The sequence below is a fragment of the Piliocolobus tephrosceles genome, chromosome 20, assembly GCF_002776525.5.
Source record: "Piliocolobus tephrosceles isolate RC106 chromosome 20, ASM277652v3, whole genome shotgun sequence".
NCBI lineage: Eukaryota > Metazoa > Chordata > Mammalia > Primates > Cercopithecidae > Piliocolobus > Piliocolobus tephrosceles.
The window spans coordinates 57,387,791-57,405,429 of record NC_045453.1 but is presented as its reverse complement, the minus strand read 5'-3'; the positions used below and the strand labels follow the sequence as shown (position 1 = coordinate 57,405,429).

General features: G+C 45.3%; 1 protein-coding gene and 1 pseudogene across 1 annotated transcript; one reads left to right on the top strand and one right to left on the bottom strand.

The window, feature by feature from the left end:
- The first annotated feature begins 1,030 nt into the window (after nucleotides 1-1,030).
- PRND (prion like protein doppel) lies at nucleotides 1,031-4,116 on the top strand. Its single transcript, XM_023217973.2, has 2 exons — nucleotides 1,031-1,122; nucleotides 3,575-4,116. The coding sequence occupies exon 2, from the start codon at nucleotides 3,586-3,588 to the stop codon at nucleotides 4,114-4,116; it is 531 nt and encodes a 176-aa protein (XP_023073741.1). The 5' UTR covers nucleotides 1,031-1,122; nucleotides 3,575-3,585.
- A 1,917-nt stretch (nucleotides 4,117-6,033) lies between these two features.
- On the bottom strand, nucleotides 6,034-15,846 carry LOC111546504 (annotated as a pseudogene).
- Between the last annotated feature and the right edge of the window lie 1,793 nt (nucleotides 15,847-17,639).

Below are 17,639 nucleotides of genomic sequence, written 5' to 3'. Positions count from 1 at the left end.
TACTGAAATATTAGGAGATTTTTATTTTTTCATCTCCATTTTGCAGTCTGTGCTAAGATTACACTACTGTGTTTCTGTTTTGTGTGTATTCAAAAGCACAAAAAGTCTGTGGTTCTAGAAAGGAAATAGAAAAGTTCTTTAAAAACAAAGAAGTGGGGAAATGAAACAAATGTTAAAGGCAGAAGAGAAAGAAGGGCCCAACTGGAGGCCCCAAATCCACCCAGAGCCCTGAAGCCCCCGTTTCCCACCGACAGGCTGCAGTCTTTGTCCGCTCTCTGGCGCCCTCTGCTGGCCTTCTTGGTAACAACAGTTTAATCTGGTTTGCAAAAGTGCTCTGACGCGAATCCACCGTGAACACTAACCGGCTTCAAGTGCAGCATAAAAATCGCTTTCTGTTTACAGGAAAATCTTGCCCCATACTTGCCTCCATAATTCACTTTTAACTTTGCCTTGCAGTACTAATTGTATTGACCTTTGGGATAATTCAGTCCTTCAAGCATTCCCGGCCCAACATGCCAGGAAGTCTTCTCACGTGTCTTCCACTCCATACCTACCAGTCCTGTTTCCCCACTACCGGATGAAAGTGTGATCCCCCCACCCCGCGCCACACACACACACACACACACACACACCCTGTTGGTCCCACCCTCGGGGCGTGGTGGTCCAGGTGAACGCTTGCTCTTCTTTTGAGCTAAACCTCCCCACAGAGGCTGTCAGCAAAGACTCCTTTGCTGTCCGAGGCTGGCCTTTAGGTGCAGGACACTATGCATGTCCAGCGAGGCTTGTTGAAGCCACATCTGTCATAGATATGGATGGGAAAAGCATTTTCCTTCTAACACGCCTAATTCCAATTCTAAAAGGCACCTCTCAAGTCTTGCTGAACTTCATCAAGATTTTCACGTAGTTTCCTTAGTAAAGTCTGATGAGAAGGTCCATCCTTCTCAGGATGAAGGAGTGGTCCAGGAAGCCCTGATTGGTCCTGCCAGGGAGGGAAGGGCTGCCTTATTTGGAGACCTGCAGGAATGCAGCTCCTATATAGCTGGGTGGACCTGGCTGCCAAGAGGGTGTGCTGGGGGACTGTGCAGCTCGAGGCTCCAGAGGCACACTCCAGAGAGAGCCAAGGTACGTGAGGGGCCACTTCTGTGGTCAGGGTTGCTGGTTTCTTATCACGGCTTTACTCCGGACTGAAAATCATGCAAGGATTTCTTTACTCCCACATCGGGGATGGGTCCCAAGTTCAGGGGAGACTTGCGAGGATATTCAGTCATCACTGGGCTTGCCTTTCTATAAGCTGGTGCTACAATAAAATGCTACTTTAGGTTTGTTGGTTGGGATTTTGTTTTGCCTTGAAGACTCTGCCTATGAAAATTAATTTCTTTCTCAAGAATGCTGTGCTTTTATTTTTTTTTTATTTGACTCACCTGAAATGATCTATTATACCATTATTCTTAGTTAAGATTTCTCCTTAAAAAAGGAATGAAATGGACTATGGCCCGCTATTTAGGAGACTAATGAATGTTTACTTAGTGCTTGGATCTCTTTGGAGAAAGCCAGTCTGAGCTGACTGTGCTCAGGGGGCAGAGAGAGTGGGGTGAGGGGACCCAGGTGCTCAAGACCACCCTGGGACAGAGATGAGGCGATGTCTCCGAGCAAGGAAAGGTCAGCGACGCCTCTTCACAGGCTTCTAGAGATGACTGGGTGTGCTTCTAGAGATCACTTCAGTTGTGTTTTGCCTTTTTTTTTTTTTTTTAATATAAGGACCAATGTGGCATCAGAGTTGAACACTTTAACGGAGGAACATTCGCCACTTTTAGGGATGCTGCAGGGGGGTCGGTGGAGGGTGTGTGAGGGGCTAAACAAGCTCCCCGTCCGCCTCCTCCGGCTCTGGGGCCCCGCAGCCTCACAGTAAATCTTCGCCTAGGAGACAGCTTAGGCAAGCTCCGCTCTGGGAACTCTTTCTGCTTCCCTGAGCCACACAGACAAAGACCCAGGGGCTGGAATGCCCTGACAGTTGGCCTTGGAAAGTGGATTTCCCGATGGCTATTGTAGTTTCAGGAGCCGAATGTGACAGGCAACCTTGAGGGGTGGGGTGAAGGGCTTTTCCAGGACATCAGTGGCAGCATTCGGATGTCCCAGGGCCACCTTGACCCGGGACCCTCCTGGTGTGCCCCCAGGCCCTCCTGTCTTCCCTTTCATCTCATTTTCTCCAAAATTCCTCAAGGGCCCTGCCCTTTGCCCTTTGCCCAGCTCAGGGGGCATCATGCCCAGTGAGTGAAAAGCACAGTGTGTGAGCACTGTCTTCTCCCGAAACCCAGATGGGCAGTGGGGCATGGCTAGTGCACACATGCAGTGCAGCATTAGACAGAGCCCAGTGAAGGTCTGCCACCTCCCCCCTGTGCAGCCTTGGATAAATTACTTAACTTCTCTGAATCCCAGGACAACATTTATAACATGGGGATAATAATGTACCTACCTCATGTGAGAATTAAGTTAGGCAATGTCATAGAAGGGCTTAACACAGTGGCAGGCATGAAGAAAGTATGCAACAAAAAGCCAGTAGGATAAGCAGATGGTCACACTGTCCCCCAGGCGTGAGACTGGAAAGTGCCTGGAGCGCACTTGACCCCTGGACATAGGGGAGATGGGGTCCCTTTACTACGTTTCCATCTTTCCCTCTCCCACACCTTCCTCCTCCTCTCTCTCTCATTACTGCAAAGGCCTTTAGGATCAGCAGCCAGTGAATTCCTCAGAATGGATGGAAGAATGCACCCAAGACAGTGCCAGCTCACAGCAATAAAGAACAAAGAGGGGAGATTAAAAGTACAATCTAAAATCAGGCTCAGTGGCTTATGCCTGTAATCCCAGCACTTTGGGAGGCTGAGGTGGGAGGATCACTTGAGCCTGGGCAACATGGTGAGACCCCGTTTCTACAAAATATATTTAAAAATTGGCTGAGTGTGGTAGTGTGCGCCTGTAGTCCCAGCTACTCTGGAGGCTGAGGCAAGAGGATTGCTTGAGCCCAGGAGTTCAGCACTGCAGTGAGCTATGATCATGCCACTGCACTCCAGCCTGGGGCCTGGGCAACAGAGTGAGATCAAGATTCTGTCTCTAAAATATGTGTGTGTGTATATATATATATGTATATGTATACACACACACACACATATAGTCCATGCCCACAAGCATTTGATTCCAACTCTTCTATTATATTTTCCTCCCAGGGATTTCTTGATTTGAAAGACTTGGGAGTATCAAAGAAAACCTACATGTATTAAGTCACCACTCCTTTATTTCCCATGCATATTCAAAGCCTCTGTAATTGCCCTTTGCCATTCTTGTCTGTCTAGGAAAACAGGGACCAGGGCCCTAAGTGAATGTAATCCTAGCAATAGCAAAGGAGCTCAGTGTTGGAGTTAACCTTGCACAGCCCAAACATCGGGAAACAATCATGCTTTTGAGACCACATAAACAGCACAAGGATGCAATTCCTTCCTTAAAGTCTCCTGCACTCGGAAGGGGGCAGGGGAGCCCGGGGAGCCTGGTTGGGAGCTGATCCCTGCTGTTTCTCTGGCAGGTTCTGACACGATGAGGCAGCACCTGAGCCGGTGGTGGCTGGCCACTGTCTGCATGCTGCTCCTCAGCCACCTCTCCGTGGTCCAGGCCAGGGGCATTAAGCACAGAATCAAGTGGAACCGGAAGGCCCTGCCCAGCACTGCCCAGATCACCGAGGCCCAGGTGGCTGAGAACCCCCCAGGAGCCTTCATCAAGCAAGGCCGCAAGCTCAACATCGACTTCGGAGCCGAGGGTAACAGGTACTACGAGGCCAACTACTGGCAGTTCCCAGATGGCATCCACTACGACGGCTGCTCCGAGGCCAACGTGACCAGGGAGGTATTTGTCACCGGCTGCATCAACGCCACCCAGGCGGCAAACCAGGGGGAGTTCCAGAAGCCGGACAACAAGCTCCACCAGCGGGTGCTCTGGCGGCTGGTCCGGGAGCTCTGCTCCCTCAAGCGCTGCGAGTTTTGGTTGGAGAGGGGCGCGGGACTTCGGGTCACCATGCACCAGCCAGTGCTCCTCTGCCTGCTGGCTTTCATCTGGCTCATGGTGAAATAAGCTTGTCAGGAGACTGGTAGTGCAGAGCGCAGCAGCAAGCAAATCCCGGCAAGTGACCCAGCTCTTCTCCCCCAAACCCACGCGTGTTCTGAAGGTGCCCAGGAGCAGCGATGCACTCGCACTGCAAATGCCGCTCCCACATGTGTGCCCTGGTATGTGCCTGTGTTCTGATAGATGGGGGACTGTGGCTTCTCCGTCACTCCATTCTCAGCCCCTAGCAGAGCGTCTCTATCACTCCATTCTTAGCCCCTAGCAGAGCGCCTTATTTCAAAAGAAGGATAAGTGCTTGCTATTCCCTTCCCTGAATACATTACTACTACTAGATTAGTAGTAAATGCTCCATGAGAAGAATACGTCAGGCACTGCGCCACCTGCTTCACAGCACTTCCCAACAACTCTTAGAAGTAGGTGCATTCCCATTTTACAGATAAGGGAACTGAGGCTCAGAGAGCTGAAGTAGTGCACCCAGCATCACCAGCTAGAAAGTGGCAGAGCCAGGATTCAACCCTGGCTTGTCTAACCCCAGGTTTTCTGCTTTGTCCAATTCCAGAGCTGTCTCGTGATCACTTTATGGCTCACAGGGACCCACATCCAAACATGTATCTCTAATGAAATTGTGGAAGCTCCATGTTCAGAAATAAATGAAAACACCTGAGCTGGTGCTGTGTACTTTGGAACAAGGACGCTATTTTAATCCTTCTAACTAAACTAAAATAGAATAAAGGAATTAAACTAAAATAGAAGTAAAGCTAGACAAAGGCCCAGAAATCATATTGTAAGGAAATATTGAAAGCTGATTCCCAGAGCAGACCACATATACAGCAGGATGTGTCTGTGGCATGAATACGTTCTTTCTCTTTTTTCTTTTCTTTCTTCTTTCTTTTTTTTTTTTTTTTTTTTTTTTTTCTTTTTGAGGTAGAGTTTTACTCTTGTCCCCCAGGTTGGAGTGCAATGGCACAATCTCGGCTCACTGCAACTTCTGCCTCCCAGGTTCAAGCACTTTTCCTGCCTCAGCCTTCCGAGCAGCTGGGATTACAGGTGCATGCTATCATGCCCGGCTAATTTTGTATTTTTAGTAGAGACTGGGTTTCACCATGTTGGCCAGGCTGGTCTCGAACTCCTGATCTCAGGTGATCCACCTGCCTGGGCCTCCCATAGTGCTGGGATTAGATTTTTTTTTTTTTTTTCAAAAGAAGGGTAAGTGTTTGCTGTTCCTATCCCTGAAACATTGCAAATATTTAAGAAAAAAAGGAAATTTTAATGGTGTATTTGCTTCTAATGTTCCCCTAACCCTATGTGCATGTTTTATGTGCACCCATACGAGTATCTTTAAATATAATCCCTTTATATCTGTGTTCTATGCAAAGTCTCTCAGTTCTTTCAAGGCAGCCTGGTGAAGGCCATCATCTCTGTAAACCACTTAGCACTACAAAAATCCAATTACTCACCAAAAAGGTTAAAAAAACAAAACTGTGTCTTTAGAGAGACCCAATAAAGAATTCAATCCATGCCATAAGCAGGAATTGATACACCACCTTATTAGCTAAAAATATATATAACAAAATATGAATAATGTTTAAAATCTGTTTTAAATTTAAAACAATGAATTGAATGCTCTAAGGGGCTCCTACAGGCGCTTTAGGCCACTCTCAGAGACTCCCAGGAGTTGTTCAACTATATTTGGAGAAAACAGCCACAGAATATTATCGATTCTCCTTTAAAGATAGTTTGTAAGGGGGGAACATGCATTTTATCAGACAGTTTATCCAAAGCATTTCAGAACATGAGTGCTGATGAGGGCCTCTCTTGTGCTGAGTCCCCTCCGCTATCAGTGTTCTGCTCAAGGACACATTTGGAAGGTTTTAACATTGAAAGTGAGCAGAGGACTTGGGGGCAGAGCAGCGCAAAGAAACAGCCTTACACTGGGCACATGGAGGAGACGTCCACCCTGCAGCCAGGACTGGGGTTCACGCTGCTGCCAGCGCTACACCCGCCTTCTGATTCCACAGTCCTGTTCATTCTAGATCAGAGAGCGAGAAAAAAAGTACAGAACATATCCTCTAAGCTTATTTCCTGCTTTCTAATTTAAAAAATAATAACAATGGCAAGAGAGAAAGAAAGAAAAAGTACTCAGAGGCTGACACTGACATTTCACTTCCTCGCTCTCCTAAGTTTAATTACAACAGCACGTGCAGCCACGTCAGCCAAATGACTTCATTTCTGATGTGAAAACGCTTAGGCCATGATGTCGTTCATTTTCTGTAATTGCTGTCTTTCTCATTCTGTTAATAGTCCCAGCAACCAGATTTCAGTGGGGCGTGACGTGAATGTGTACATGGTGATTCAAATGCAAAATGTGTTTATGGAGCTTTTCATCGAAAGCGTGTGCGCTTGAACATTCTTGCTCAAGTAGATGAATCATGGGGTGGAATAAAGGCTTAGTGAGCCTGGCTTTTCACTTTAGCAAAGGGGCATGGAGTGCCTACTATGTGCAAGACATTGGGAGGGGCTTCGGAAATTTTCTGGATATCGTCATTTTGCAGTGTGAATAATTTTGCCAACCATTTCTTTCTTAGCTCCTGCTGAGTGTCGACTTTTTAAAATATAAGTTTATTGTAAAAGTGACATGAAAATTACAACAGATATTCCAAACCAAAATAATACAACAATCCCAGCATCTGATTGAGTCAGTGTTCACTGCTTCCCCTGTACTTTCCTAGTTCTTAACCACTTGCATATATAAACGTTCATATGCGCAATAAAAAAAGTGTGCTTTTATATTCCAAATTTTTACTTAACTTCATTCAATGCTTTTTACTCATTTTTCTATACCTTTTTTTTTTTTTTTTTTTTGAGGTGGAGTCTCATTCTGTTGCCCAGGCTGGAGTACAGTGGCATGATCTTGGCTCACTGCAACCTCCGCCCCCCAGGTTTAAGCAATTCTCATGCCTCAGCCTCCCAAGTAGCTAGGATTACAGGTGCCCGCCACTAAGCTCGGAAATATTTTTTGTGTGTTTTTGGTAGAGACAGTGTTTTGTCGTGTTGGCCAGGCTGGCCTCGAACTCCTGACCTCAGGTGATCCACCCACCTCGGCCTCCCGAAGTGCTGGGATTGCAGGGGTGAGCCACTGTGCCCTGCTTACTCTTTGTTTTCTTTCCTCTTCACCCATCTTCCCCAGTCCCGCCCCCTCCTTCCAGCTTCCACCTTAACTGTGCTCAGATACGTAAGTGAGGGTTTTTTAACTTGATTATGCCTTTTAAAAATACTATGTATGTAAAATACTTATTCATCTGCAACTTGGCTTACCTAACTTAATATTGCATCATGAAACTCTTTGGAACAACAGCTATCTAGATAGCTGGCTCATGCTTTTGGATTGCTACATAATCTCACTTAATACAGATGTCCCGACTGATTGAATCATTGCCTGTTGATGGGCCTTCAGATTACTTCCAGTTTTTTGCCACTGCAAACAATAAACATCCTTGTACATACTACATTGCAGTCTGGTAGTTTTGTTTCTGGAACAAAGCCTGTGTGTAATTTAAATTTTACCAGCCGTGACCGGGTTGTGTTCACACATAACTGGAGCAAATCCTATTCCCACCAGCTGTTTATGGCATTCATTTGGAAGAGTTTCTGTCATTTAAGCCTGAGAAGCCACCTTTTCTACAAATGCTGCCTAAGCATCTTCTCTCTTTTGCAAATGGCACACCTAAAACTCTCTAAAACTTTTGGCCATGAGGACCATTTGAAAATCCTCCTAAAACTGTTAGCAACTCTCATTCTAAATCTGGTCCTTGGCCCAAAACATCTGCATGAGAAGCCTGGAAAACAGGCAGTGAGTGTGCAGGCTTCCAACTCAGAGGGTGGTGTGTCTGCACAGCTCCACACACCCCAGCCACTGGGAAGGCTTGAGGTGAGGTTATGCCCTGGCCTTTTTACTGACTTTTACTAAAATTACACATGCAAGTATTTGCATTCCAGCCAGAATACCCTCTAGATCCAAAAGCTCAAAAGGAGCAGAGAACTGAGAACACTATTAAAGTAGCCCATGCTGTTCCTCCCCTCCAGGCCCTGGCAGACAATCAGCATTTCCCTGGAGCCCCTCACACCCCACCTTGCTTAAGATATGCCTGACAATGTCTAGAAACTCCACCCTCTGGTCCTAATAGGGTGTCCCAGGCAGTGGCCTTAAGTTTGTCTTGAGCTGCCTGCACTCTCTACCTCAAGCTTTCTGACAACAAGTGACTGGATTGGGGTGGTGGCTGACTGGGTCAAGGACTCCAGGCCCTACATGGTACCTATGATGTGGTCACATCTTGTTCCTTCACCCAAGACTTTTTTCATCATGGCTGTAGATGGATGGACACATGTACCCTAAGCTGTCTCTGTGTTGGTGCATGGCACATCCACATCCTGAGTCTACCAGACTCTCTAATGAAATGTGACTGCAGGGCTCGTGTGCCCTCATGTAACCAGCACTGTCACAGACCACACCTGCCAGGCGAGTGATCAAGAAGACTTACACAGACTTGGCATCATGACCAGTTTCAGTTTTTCCAGCTCAGACACTGCCCTGCTGAGGAACAGACCTCTTGGTGAGCCTGGCTCAGACCAGAAGCTAAGAGTTTGCTGTCTACCCAGAGACCACAAGTCAGAGATGAGCGAGGGCCTCCTCATCCCTTATCCTCAGTGCTGGCAGAGGACCCCATTTCAGTGGGCATCCAGCTTCCCCAGTGGAAGAAAAGGGAGCCCAACCCTCATGCCTCTGGGAATGCATCCCTAAAAAATGGGAATAGCTCAGATATTTCCTGCAAAAATGAGACTAAAATACTATTCCTTTGAGAAATCTCAAAGCACATTCCAGATCATCCAAAGACTGCCCCGGAAAAATAGACTCAGCTGTTTCCTTTAGCAAATGGGAGCCTTCCCCTGGGCCCGTGGTTTAGGGAGCCTCACTTTGGAGCAGGAGCATGCACGGGGAAGCGACCGAGATTCCACCCCCAGAGCACTAAAGCCCCAAGGCCTCCCTCCCACACTGAGCCCCAGACCCCAAATAGAGGGTGGGAGAATCTGTTCCTCTGGCATTGGGTGAGAGGCCTCAGACTGAAATGAGCCCCATGCACTGACCATGCCCCTTCTAAAGGGACCTTCCTGGTGAGCACAAAGCCGACCCCCAAAAAGAGCTCATCCTCCAATACTCAAGTGTCATCCCTGTACCCTGGACTGAACTGTAATGGGCACATAAATTCCCTGGAATCTTGGTAAAATGCACCTTCTGCTTCAGCAGGTTTGGAGTGGACCAGATTCTACATTCCTTTGCTTTTCTTTTTCTTTTTCTTTTTTTTTTTTGAGACGGAGTTTCGCTCGTTTCCCAGGCTGGAGTGCAATGGCGTGATCTCAGCTCACTGTAACCTCTGCCTCCCAGGTTCAAGCGATTCTCCTGCCTCAGCCTCCCGAGTAGCTGGGATTATAGGCACGCGCCATCATGCCTGGATAATTTTGTATTTTTAGTAAAGATGGGGTCTCTCCATGTTGGTCAGCCTGGTCTGGAACTCCTGACCTCAAGTGACCCCCCTGCCTCGGCCTCCCAAAGTGCTGGGATTACAGGCATGAGCCCCTGCACTGAGCCCCAGATTTTACATTTCTAACAAGTGTCGCCGCCTCCTCCAAGATGCCTGAACCCTGAACTGAGCTTCGTCCCTCCATCCACCCCTCCCACCCGCCCATTCATCCTGGGGATTCCCAGATCTTATTTTAATGCAAACCCTTTTGTGAGAAAGTATTGCAAGAAAGCATTGCTTTCTTAAACAATGCAAATTGTTTTGACTCCAACAGGTTTGGCCATAATCTGTGGAAGGAAATTGGCAGAAGGCCAGAGAGGAACTAGAGGAAGCTGGACGCAGGCAGGTCAAGGCCAGAGGAACTCACATAGCTGGCTTCCCTGGGTGGTGAGAGGTGGGTGGTGGGGAGGGAGAGGGGAGGTACTGATTGGGGAAAGGAGACCATCCATGCATCCCGTGTCCAAGGGAGAATTACATGCACAGGCTTATCAGAGGTGACACCAGCATCCAGCAGGGAAAGCTGTTTTGCAACCAGGAGCTCCATGCTCAAAAAATAACATTCAGCACCAAGGAGAGGGATTTTCAAGAGCAAAGCAGAGGTTAAGGTGCAGGCAGAGTCCCGGCTAGATGCAAGCCATGTCGATTGTTGTGCTGGTATTTCTAAATCTGTAACTAAGATTCTAATTTTTTAAATTGGCTGTTTTGGCTCGGGGCTACTTAGCAATCAAGAACAAAATGGGGGCACTTATGATATCTCTTAAATATCGTTTACTCCTGACGGTGCCCAAGCCAAATCATGTCATCACCTCTAATGTCCTGGGGAAAACAAATAGAGGAAGCAGGAAGCAAAGGGCTGGTGGGTTTTCCTGAGCTTTGGGCCCACTTAGGACAGCCAAATGGTGTAAGCCTCCACCCAAAGTTAACAGGCTTTCTAGGCTCATTTGCACAAGAGCAGACTCCAAGAAGTTTCTTCTGGAATTTCAAATGTGATGTGGTCTGCAAATCTGCTCCCTGCCAGCTGACCTGTGCAGATGGCTGTTTCCAAAAGTTGAGCTGTCAGACTCTCTCCAAAGGCAGGACCTAGGCCTCCCTCATCTGTCTATGGAGCCCTCATAGGCAGCATCCTGCCTTAGAGATGGGTTTTACTTAGAATTACAGAACATTTTTCCTCTTTGCATTATCTCAGCTCCTAACTTATGTTTAACATTTGAGCTAATGTCCTTCTTTGTCTCATCTTGGGCGTTTCGTGGATTTGTTCGTGCCTCCACTCAACAAACATGCATTCAGTTCCTACCATGAGTCTGTCTGCTCTGTGCGGGAGCCATAATGGTGGGCAACAGAGGCAATGTGCCTGCTGTTAGGTGTTTTGTTCTGGTGGCACACACATGCACATATAACCAGAGGTGTGCTAGTGTATCAGCTCTACGCCAGAGTAGGGGTGAGGGAGCCTTAATTTGTACTATTTGCCAATTTCTATGATGTAAATGGTGACCCAGCCAATTCCAAATTACCCACATGATGTCACTGAATGTGGAGTTAATAGAGATGTGTATGATCATCTCTCAGGAGCCTATATGACCTGTTCCAAAACAATTAATTTAACTGTTTACTTTGTAGCCTTTACATGTATTAATTTACTCCTACAAACAATATCATAGCTCTTCAAAGTCAGAGCTGAAGTCATCTCAACTGGGAGGCTATTGATGGATTGGTGATGGTCCTCCAGGTCCCTCTCCCTTCCATGCAGACACCTAGGTGAAGGCCCAGCTCCAGGTAGACACAGGAAGAGATGATGCCAGAGCAGAAGAGAAATGACACATGGAGCTGCCGCTGGAGTTGAGGATCATTTAGCAGTAAATCTTTTTTGATTTTCTATTGCATGCCTGGCAGTCCACTGGAATCCAGAGATGCCACAATGAATGAGTCACTGCCACTGCCTTCAAGGTGCTCACAGTCTGATGCAGAAAGGATAATGACCATGCACTGTGGGAAAATGTTGTGTTAAACATGGGAATTAGCAAGAAAGATTTGCTAGAGAAGGCAAGTCTGAAAGGATGAATGGGGACGTCCAGGTGGAGAAGATGGGAAAGATGCAGAATCACTGCAAAAAAGAAAACAAGACTATGGTGCATTCAGGAAGCTGCAAGCGGTCCAGTACAATGGGAATGTGGGCACAGATGGAGGAGAGTGAAAGATGAGGCTGGAGAATGAAAGGAGCAAGATCTGCAAAGATCCCTCCTGCTGCTTGCCCTATGTCCTCTTGGGAAGCACTTCTCAAACTATAATGGGCACACAAATTCCCTGGGATCTTGGTAAAATGCAGCTTCTGCTTCAGCAGGTTTGGGGTGGACCAGATTCTACATTTCTAACAAGCTCCCTGATTATGTTGACGCTGCTGGTCCATGGACTATCCTTTGCATAGCAAGGGTGTAAGGAAGAGGAGAGCGTTGAACAGTGTTAGGAAGGTGGATTCCACGATCAGGCTTGCATTTCTAAAGATGACTCTAGTTGCTGGGGGCAGGATGGGCCAAGATGGGCGGAGCTGCAGGAGCAATGGCGGAGAAAAAGAAGGTTAAGAGTTAAAGTCTAGGTTAGGTGCGGTGGCTCATGCCTCTTATCCAAACACTTTGGGAGGCTAAGACAGAAGGACTGCTTGACCCAGGAGTTTGAGACCAGCCTGGGCAACATGGCAAGACCCCATCTCTACAAGAAATAAAAACTCAGCCAGGCGTGGTGATATGCACCTGTAGTCCCAGCTACTTGGGAAACTGAAATGGGAGGATTGCTTGAGCCCAGGAGGTCAAGGCTGCAGTGGACCATGATCCTGCTGTTGCACTCCAGCCTGGGCAATAGAGCAAGACCCTGTCTCAAAAAAAAAAGAATGAGTTAAATCTGGCATGTTGATGAGCTTGAGAGGTACCATTTGGATGCTGCTTTGTGTCAGGCTTCTTGTCCTCACCACCTGTCTCACCTGTTTCTCCTCCCAAGGTGGATCTGGCGCCCGCAGGATCCCTCCTACTCCAGGACATCTTCTCAGGCCTCTGCGTGCCAGCTTGCATGGCATCACTTGGCTTTACAGAATTGGGCAAAGTCATGCTTAATGTCACTCAGTCCTGTTGCAGGGTGAAGTCATTTATTTTAGGGGCAAATCTATTTCCATAGCTTTATTTTTTTAATGTAGTAATTTTTGTTGCTTTTCCTTTTCCATAAAATAAATACTTGCTACATAGTTTCTCCTGAAATTATAAATTAACTGTTCAGGGTTAACAAGGCATGAATTATTCTATTGAATCTATAAAACATTCAGCTTTATAAGAAACAGATTTTTACTTTTTTTTTCTCATTACACATTATTATATAACCTTTAAGGATAATAAAGCTGTGTTAAGATTTAAAATTTGAGAAATCTATCTATACTAAGTTTTTAAAAAGTGTATTAATCAAGGCTAAATTTTAAACATTGATATATACATATTTCATAATCTGAATCTGTTTAACATTAATACTAGCCTTTCTCTCTGTTTTTTTTTTCCCCCTACAAGATGACCTGACTTTGCAGAATAGTGGTTCCCAACTAGTGCTGACTTTGTCTCCCTGGGAACATTTGGCAATATCTGATGAAATTTTTGTTGTCATTGGTAGGGGAGCTAATGGCATTCAGTGAGTAGAACCCAAGATGCTGCTAACCATCCTACAATGCACAGGATGGAACCCCATAACTAAGAAATATCCAGCCCAAATGTCAACCGTGCCAAGGTTAAGAAACCCTGCTGCAAAGTGCAACTCAATTCCCATTTTATGAATATCCTCTCTGTTCAATGTAATTCTGAAAACACAGATCTGACTAACTTGCATATACTACTTAAAAGAATGTTTAACCTAACCAATGTCATTACCAAAAGCAATGGTTGACTTTAAGTATCAAGTGATACTTCCAGAATGATTAAACCACAAAGTCAGCTTAGAAAGATAGAAATCAGGACGCATTATTTATATACCACTTAATTGTTCTTGAATCTGCTCTACCAGTCTAATCTGTTAATATGGAAAGTTAATTAGAACTGTTTTGAGTTAGTTAAGCATGTAGTTTCCTTTGAACACTTTTCTGAACTATGATAAAAATTAAATTATATATAAAGCACCTGGAAAATAGAAAAGCACTCTACAAATGTTCTCAAAATGTTTGTTGCAACATGTGAAAAGTGAAGAGCTTCACTTACTTGTCCAAACTTGTCATGAACATGTGTTTGGACAGTTAAATTAATTTTTATTTGTTCTCTCTTCTTTACAATGATTTTTCTTACATGTCTTTTACAAAGATCAGCACATATATATGGTATGTGTGATACAAAAGAAAGCAAATGTGTTTTTCACGCAAATAAACTATCAAGGTGGCATATGAGTGTTCTAATTGGGAGCCAATATATTTTTCAAATTATTCTAAGTTTAGGGGTTTTTTTGTTTGTCTGTTTGTTCTTGTGTTTGTTTGTTTTGAGATGGACTCTCACTCTGTCACCCAGGCGGGAGTGCAGTGGCATGACCTTGGCTCACTGCAACCTCTGCCTCTCAGGTTCAAGCAATTCTCCTGCCTTAGCCTCCCACATAGCTGGGATTACAGGCACCTGCCACCATGCCTGGCTAATTTTTGTATTTTTAGAGGATGGGATTTCACCGTGTTGGCCAGGCTGGTCTCAAACTTCAGACCTCAGGTGATCCACTCACCTCGGCCTCCCAAAGTGCTGGGATTACAGTCGTGAGCCGCCATGCCCGGCCTTTTTCTCTTTTTTCTTTTTTTTTTTTTTTTTTTAACGGGATCTCATTCTATCATCCAGGCTGGAGTGCAGTGGAATGATTATGGTTCACTGTAGCCTCGACCTCCCAGGACCAAGTGATCCTCCCGCCTCAGCCTCCCGAGTAACTGGGACCACAGACATGCATCACCATGCCTGGCTAATTTTTTGTATTTTTAGCAAAGACAGGGTTTCATCATGTTGCCCAAGTTGGTCTCGAATTCCTGGGCTCAAGCAATCTGCCTGCCTCGGCCTTCTGAATTACTGGGATTACAAGGTGTGAGCCACTGTGCCCAGCTTATTCTAAGTTTAAGTAGAGAAAGTTTTCAGTATTTTATTAATCATTTATCTCCACATCCACATCCTATTTATTTTTCCGTGGTCAATAAACTGATTCAAATGATTTAAGTTATCCCACCATTTAAAGAGAAAAGTCTCTATAATAACTTGAAACCATGAAGTTATTTTAATTTCACCAATGACTACATTTTTCAGAAGTTCTAGCTCTTTCTTTGACACACTGAAAATAGCTTTTTGTCTCACTGGAATCTGGGATCTGAATTCAAAGTTCTGTTCTTCCTCACAAACAAAATATAATCAGTTTTATGTTCTCCCCAGATGCCATCAGATTGAATTTTGTTGCCAGTTGATGCGAGATAATAGGTTTCTTCTGGAGGAGCCTCTTCCATGGGAATTCCTAATTCAGCTTTTAGATGCCTCTGTGCTACTCAACTTGTGCCAATGACATCATTTCTCTCAAGCTTGTCTGGATTACTTAATGGATGACTACAAACAAGTATTGGTGAAACTGGCTGGAAGGGTAATTTTAGCATCTGACCTCTGCTGTCACAGGAGCTCATTTTGGTGTTGAGTAAGAAGACACTAAGAGCTTGATGCAATAATCCATTCCCAATGTTTTCATTCAGGTGACAATTCTTCTTGGTCTCAGCTCCAATATTACTGTCATTTTCATCCATAACAATACACTTCTTTGTGGTGCACAGTGGTTCACACCTGTCATCCCAACATTTTGAGAAGCCAAAGTGGGAGGATCGTCTGAGCCCAGGAGTTTATGACCAGCCTGGGCAGCATAGCAAGATCCTGACTTTGCAAAAATTTTAAAAATTCATTGGGTGTGGTGGCGCATCCCTGTAATCTCAGCTAATCAGGAAGCTGAGGCAGAAGGATCACTTGAGCCCAGGAGGTCAAAGCTGCAGTGAGCCATGATCACACCACTGCACTGTAACCTGGGTCACAGGGCAAGACCCTGACTCTAAAAAATAAATAAATAATGAATTTTTTTAAAGAACACACTTGTCTACGAGGAGTTGAACTTGTTGCTCTTGGAGATGTCCAATACCTGTCTGAGGCATCGTCACAGTATGTCTGATCTGCCCTAGAAGACAGGCCTGGCACAAGGGTGGCATCAATGCTGGGCTCAGGTATGCCTTGGGAGCTTTATAAATGGTTGTCCCTGGAGTATATATTCGAGACCTAAAGAGAGGCCATTTGTGTTTTCTAATCTCAAGTTTCCTTGCGGGGGGCCGCTGGCCTCATCCTGGTAAGTCTTCCTAGAGCCACAGGAAGAATCAATATTCCAGCGTCAGCCAGCAGGGGGCAGTGTGGAAATACACACACTAGGCCATTTTTTTCAAAGGGTCGGCTTCCCTGAGGGTGTCTATCTGTGCCTCCACGGAGCATGGCTTGGGCTATTCCTCCAGTCCCATGGCCAGGTGGATCCTTCTTTTATGCTTCATTTCTATTAAATGAGAACATTCTCAATTCACTAACTGGATTGTTGGAAAGGCAGCAAGCTCTGCTAGATAGTTCTAAATATTTGCATCAAATGTGGACCAGAAATTATCAATCTGTCTTTCAACGCTCTCAGATCTGAGTCAGCAAGCCTGCCACACGCGAAAGTAGGAACATTAAATACTTGAAGCTGGGAGAGAATAAGTGGGTTTCTAATCCTCTCTGGTGCATTCAGTTCTAGAAAGTGGCTCTTTGTATTCTACTGGAACATTTCTATGTATGACTTTTTTGTTGTTTGTTTTTTGAGACAGAGTCTCCCTCTGTTGCTCAGGCTGGAGCACAGTAGCACAATTTCAGCTCACTGAAACCTCTGTCTTCCGGGTTCTAGGAATTCTTCTGCCTCAGCCTCCCGAGCAGCTGAGATTACAGGCACGTGCCACCACGCCCAGCTAATTTTTGTATTTTTAGTAAAGGCAGGGTTTCACTATGTTGACCAGTCTGGTGTAATGGTGTAAACATACATATGTTTTAAACATGCTTTAAAACAAAATTTCATTTTAGAGATGGGATCTCGCTATGTTGCCCAGGCTGGAGTGCAGTGGCTATTCACAGGTGTGATCATGAAGCACTGCAGCCTAGAGCTACTAGGCTCAAGCGATCCTCTCACCCCAGCCTCCCACATAATTGAGACTACAGGTATACACCACCATGCCCGGCTTTAAACATGCCTTTTAAACGTGTCATAAATCACATTTCTCTGATGAATAAAAAGAATTATCTAATGTTGAGAAAGAGTCAATGTTTAATCATTTACCTCACAGGGCAGATTTCTTAATGAATTCTGTTATTGAATTTAACATCATGTTATTTTGGCCCTGAACGCATAACTCAGGCCATTCTGGATACTGAATGTGTTGCTGACTTACATGTAGGCAAATCACTCAGAAGCATATACACTTTACTGCATTATCAATACCATGAAGAAATATTTCCATATCATGCTTCATTTGAGAAAGAGCACTTTCTTCTTGATATGTGTGTAATCCCTTGGTCTCGGGAAGCTAAAGCACAGCTTACTAAGGGATTCTGTATACTCCACTAATTACGTAGCTTAAATCAGGCTGAGTAAACATGTAAACCAAATGCAAATCACCAATCTACATATGTTTAAGAAATAATGTAGACATGCCGCTGTGGCATACCTCCCAGGGAGTTCTGGTTTTAAGCAGCATCTTATAAATCACCAGCAAGAATAATCAATTCATATCTTGACGGAGGGTCTTTACCAGATTCCCACATACCACTGGAGTTAAGCACTGAATCCACACAAGCCAGCTGCAATTAAGACCCATTGCTATGGTTTGGATATTTGAGCTCCTCGTAAAAAAAATCTCATGTTGAAATTTCATCCCCA

Coding starts and splice junctions, on each gene's coding strand:
- PRND (XM_023217973.2), top strand. CDS start 3,586: ATGAGGCAGCACCTGAGCCGGTGGTGGCTGGCCACTGTCTGCATGCTG.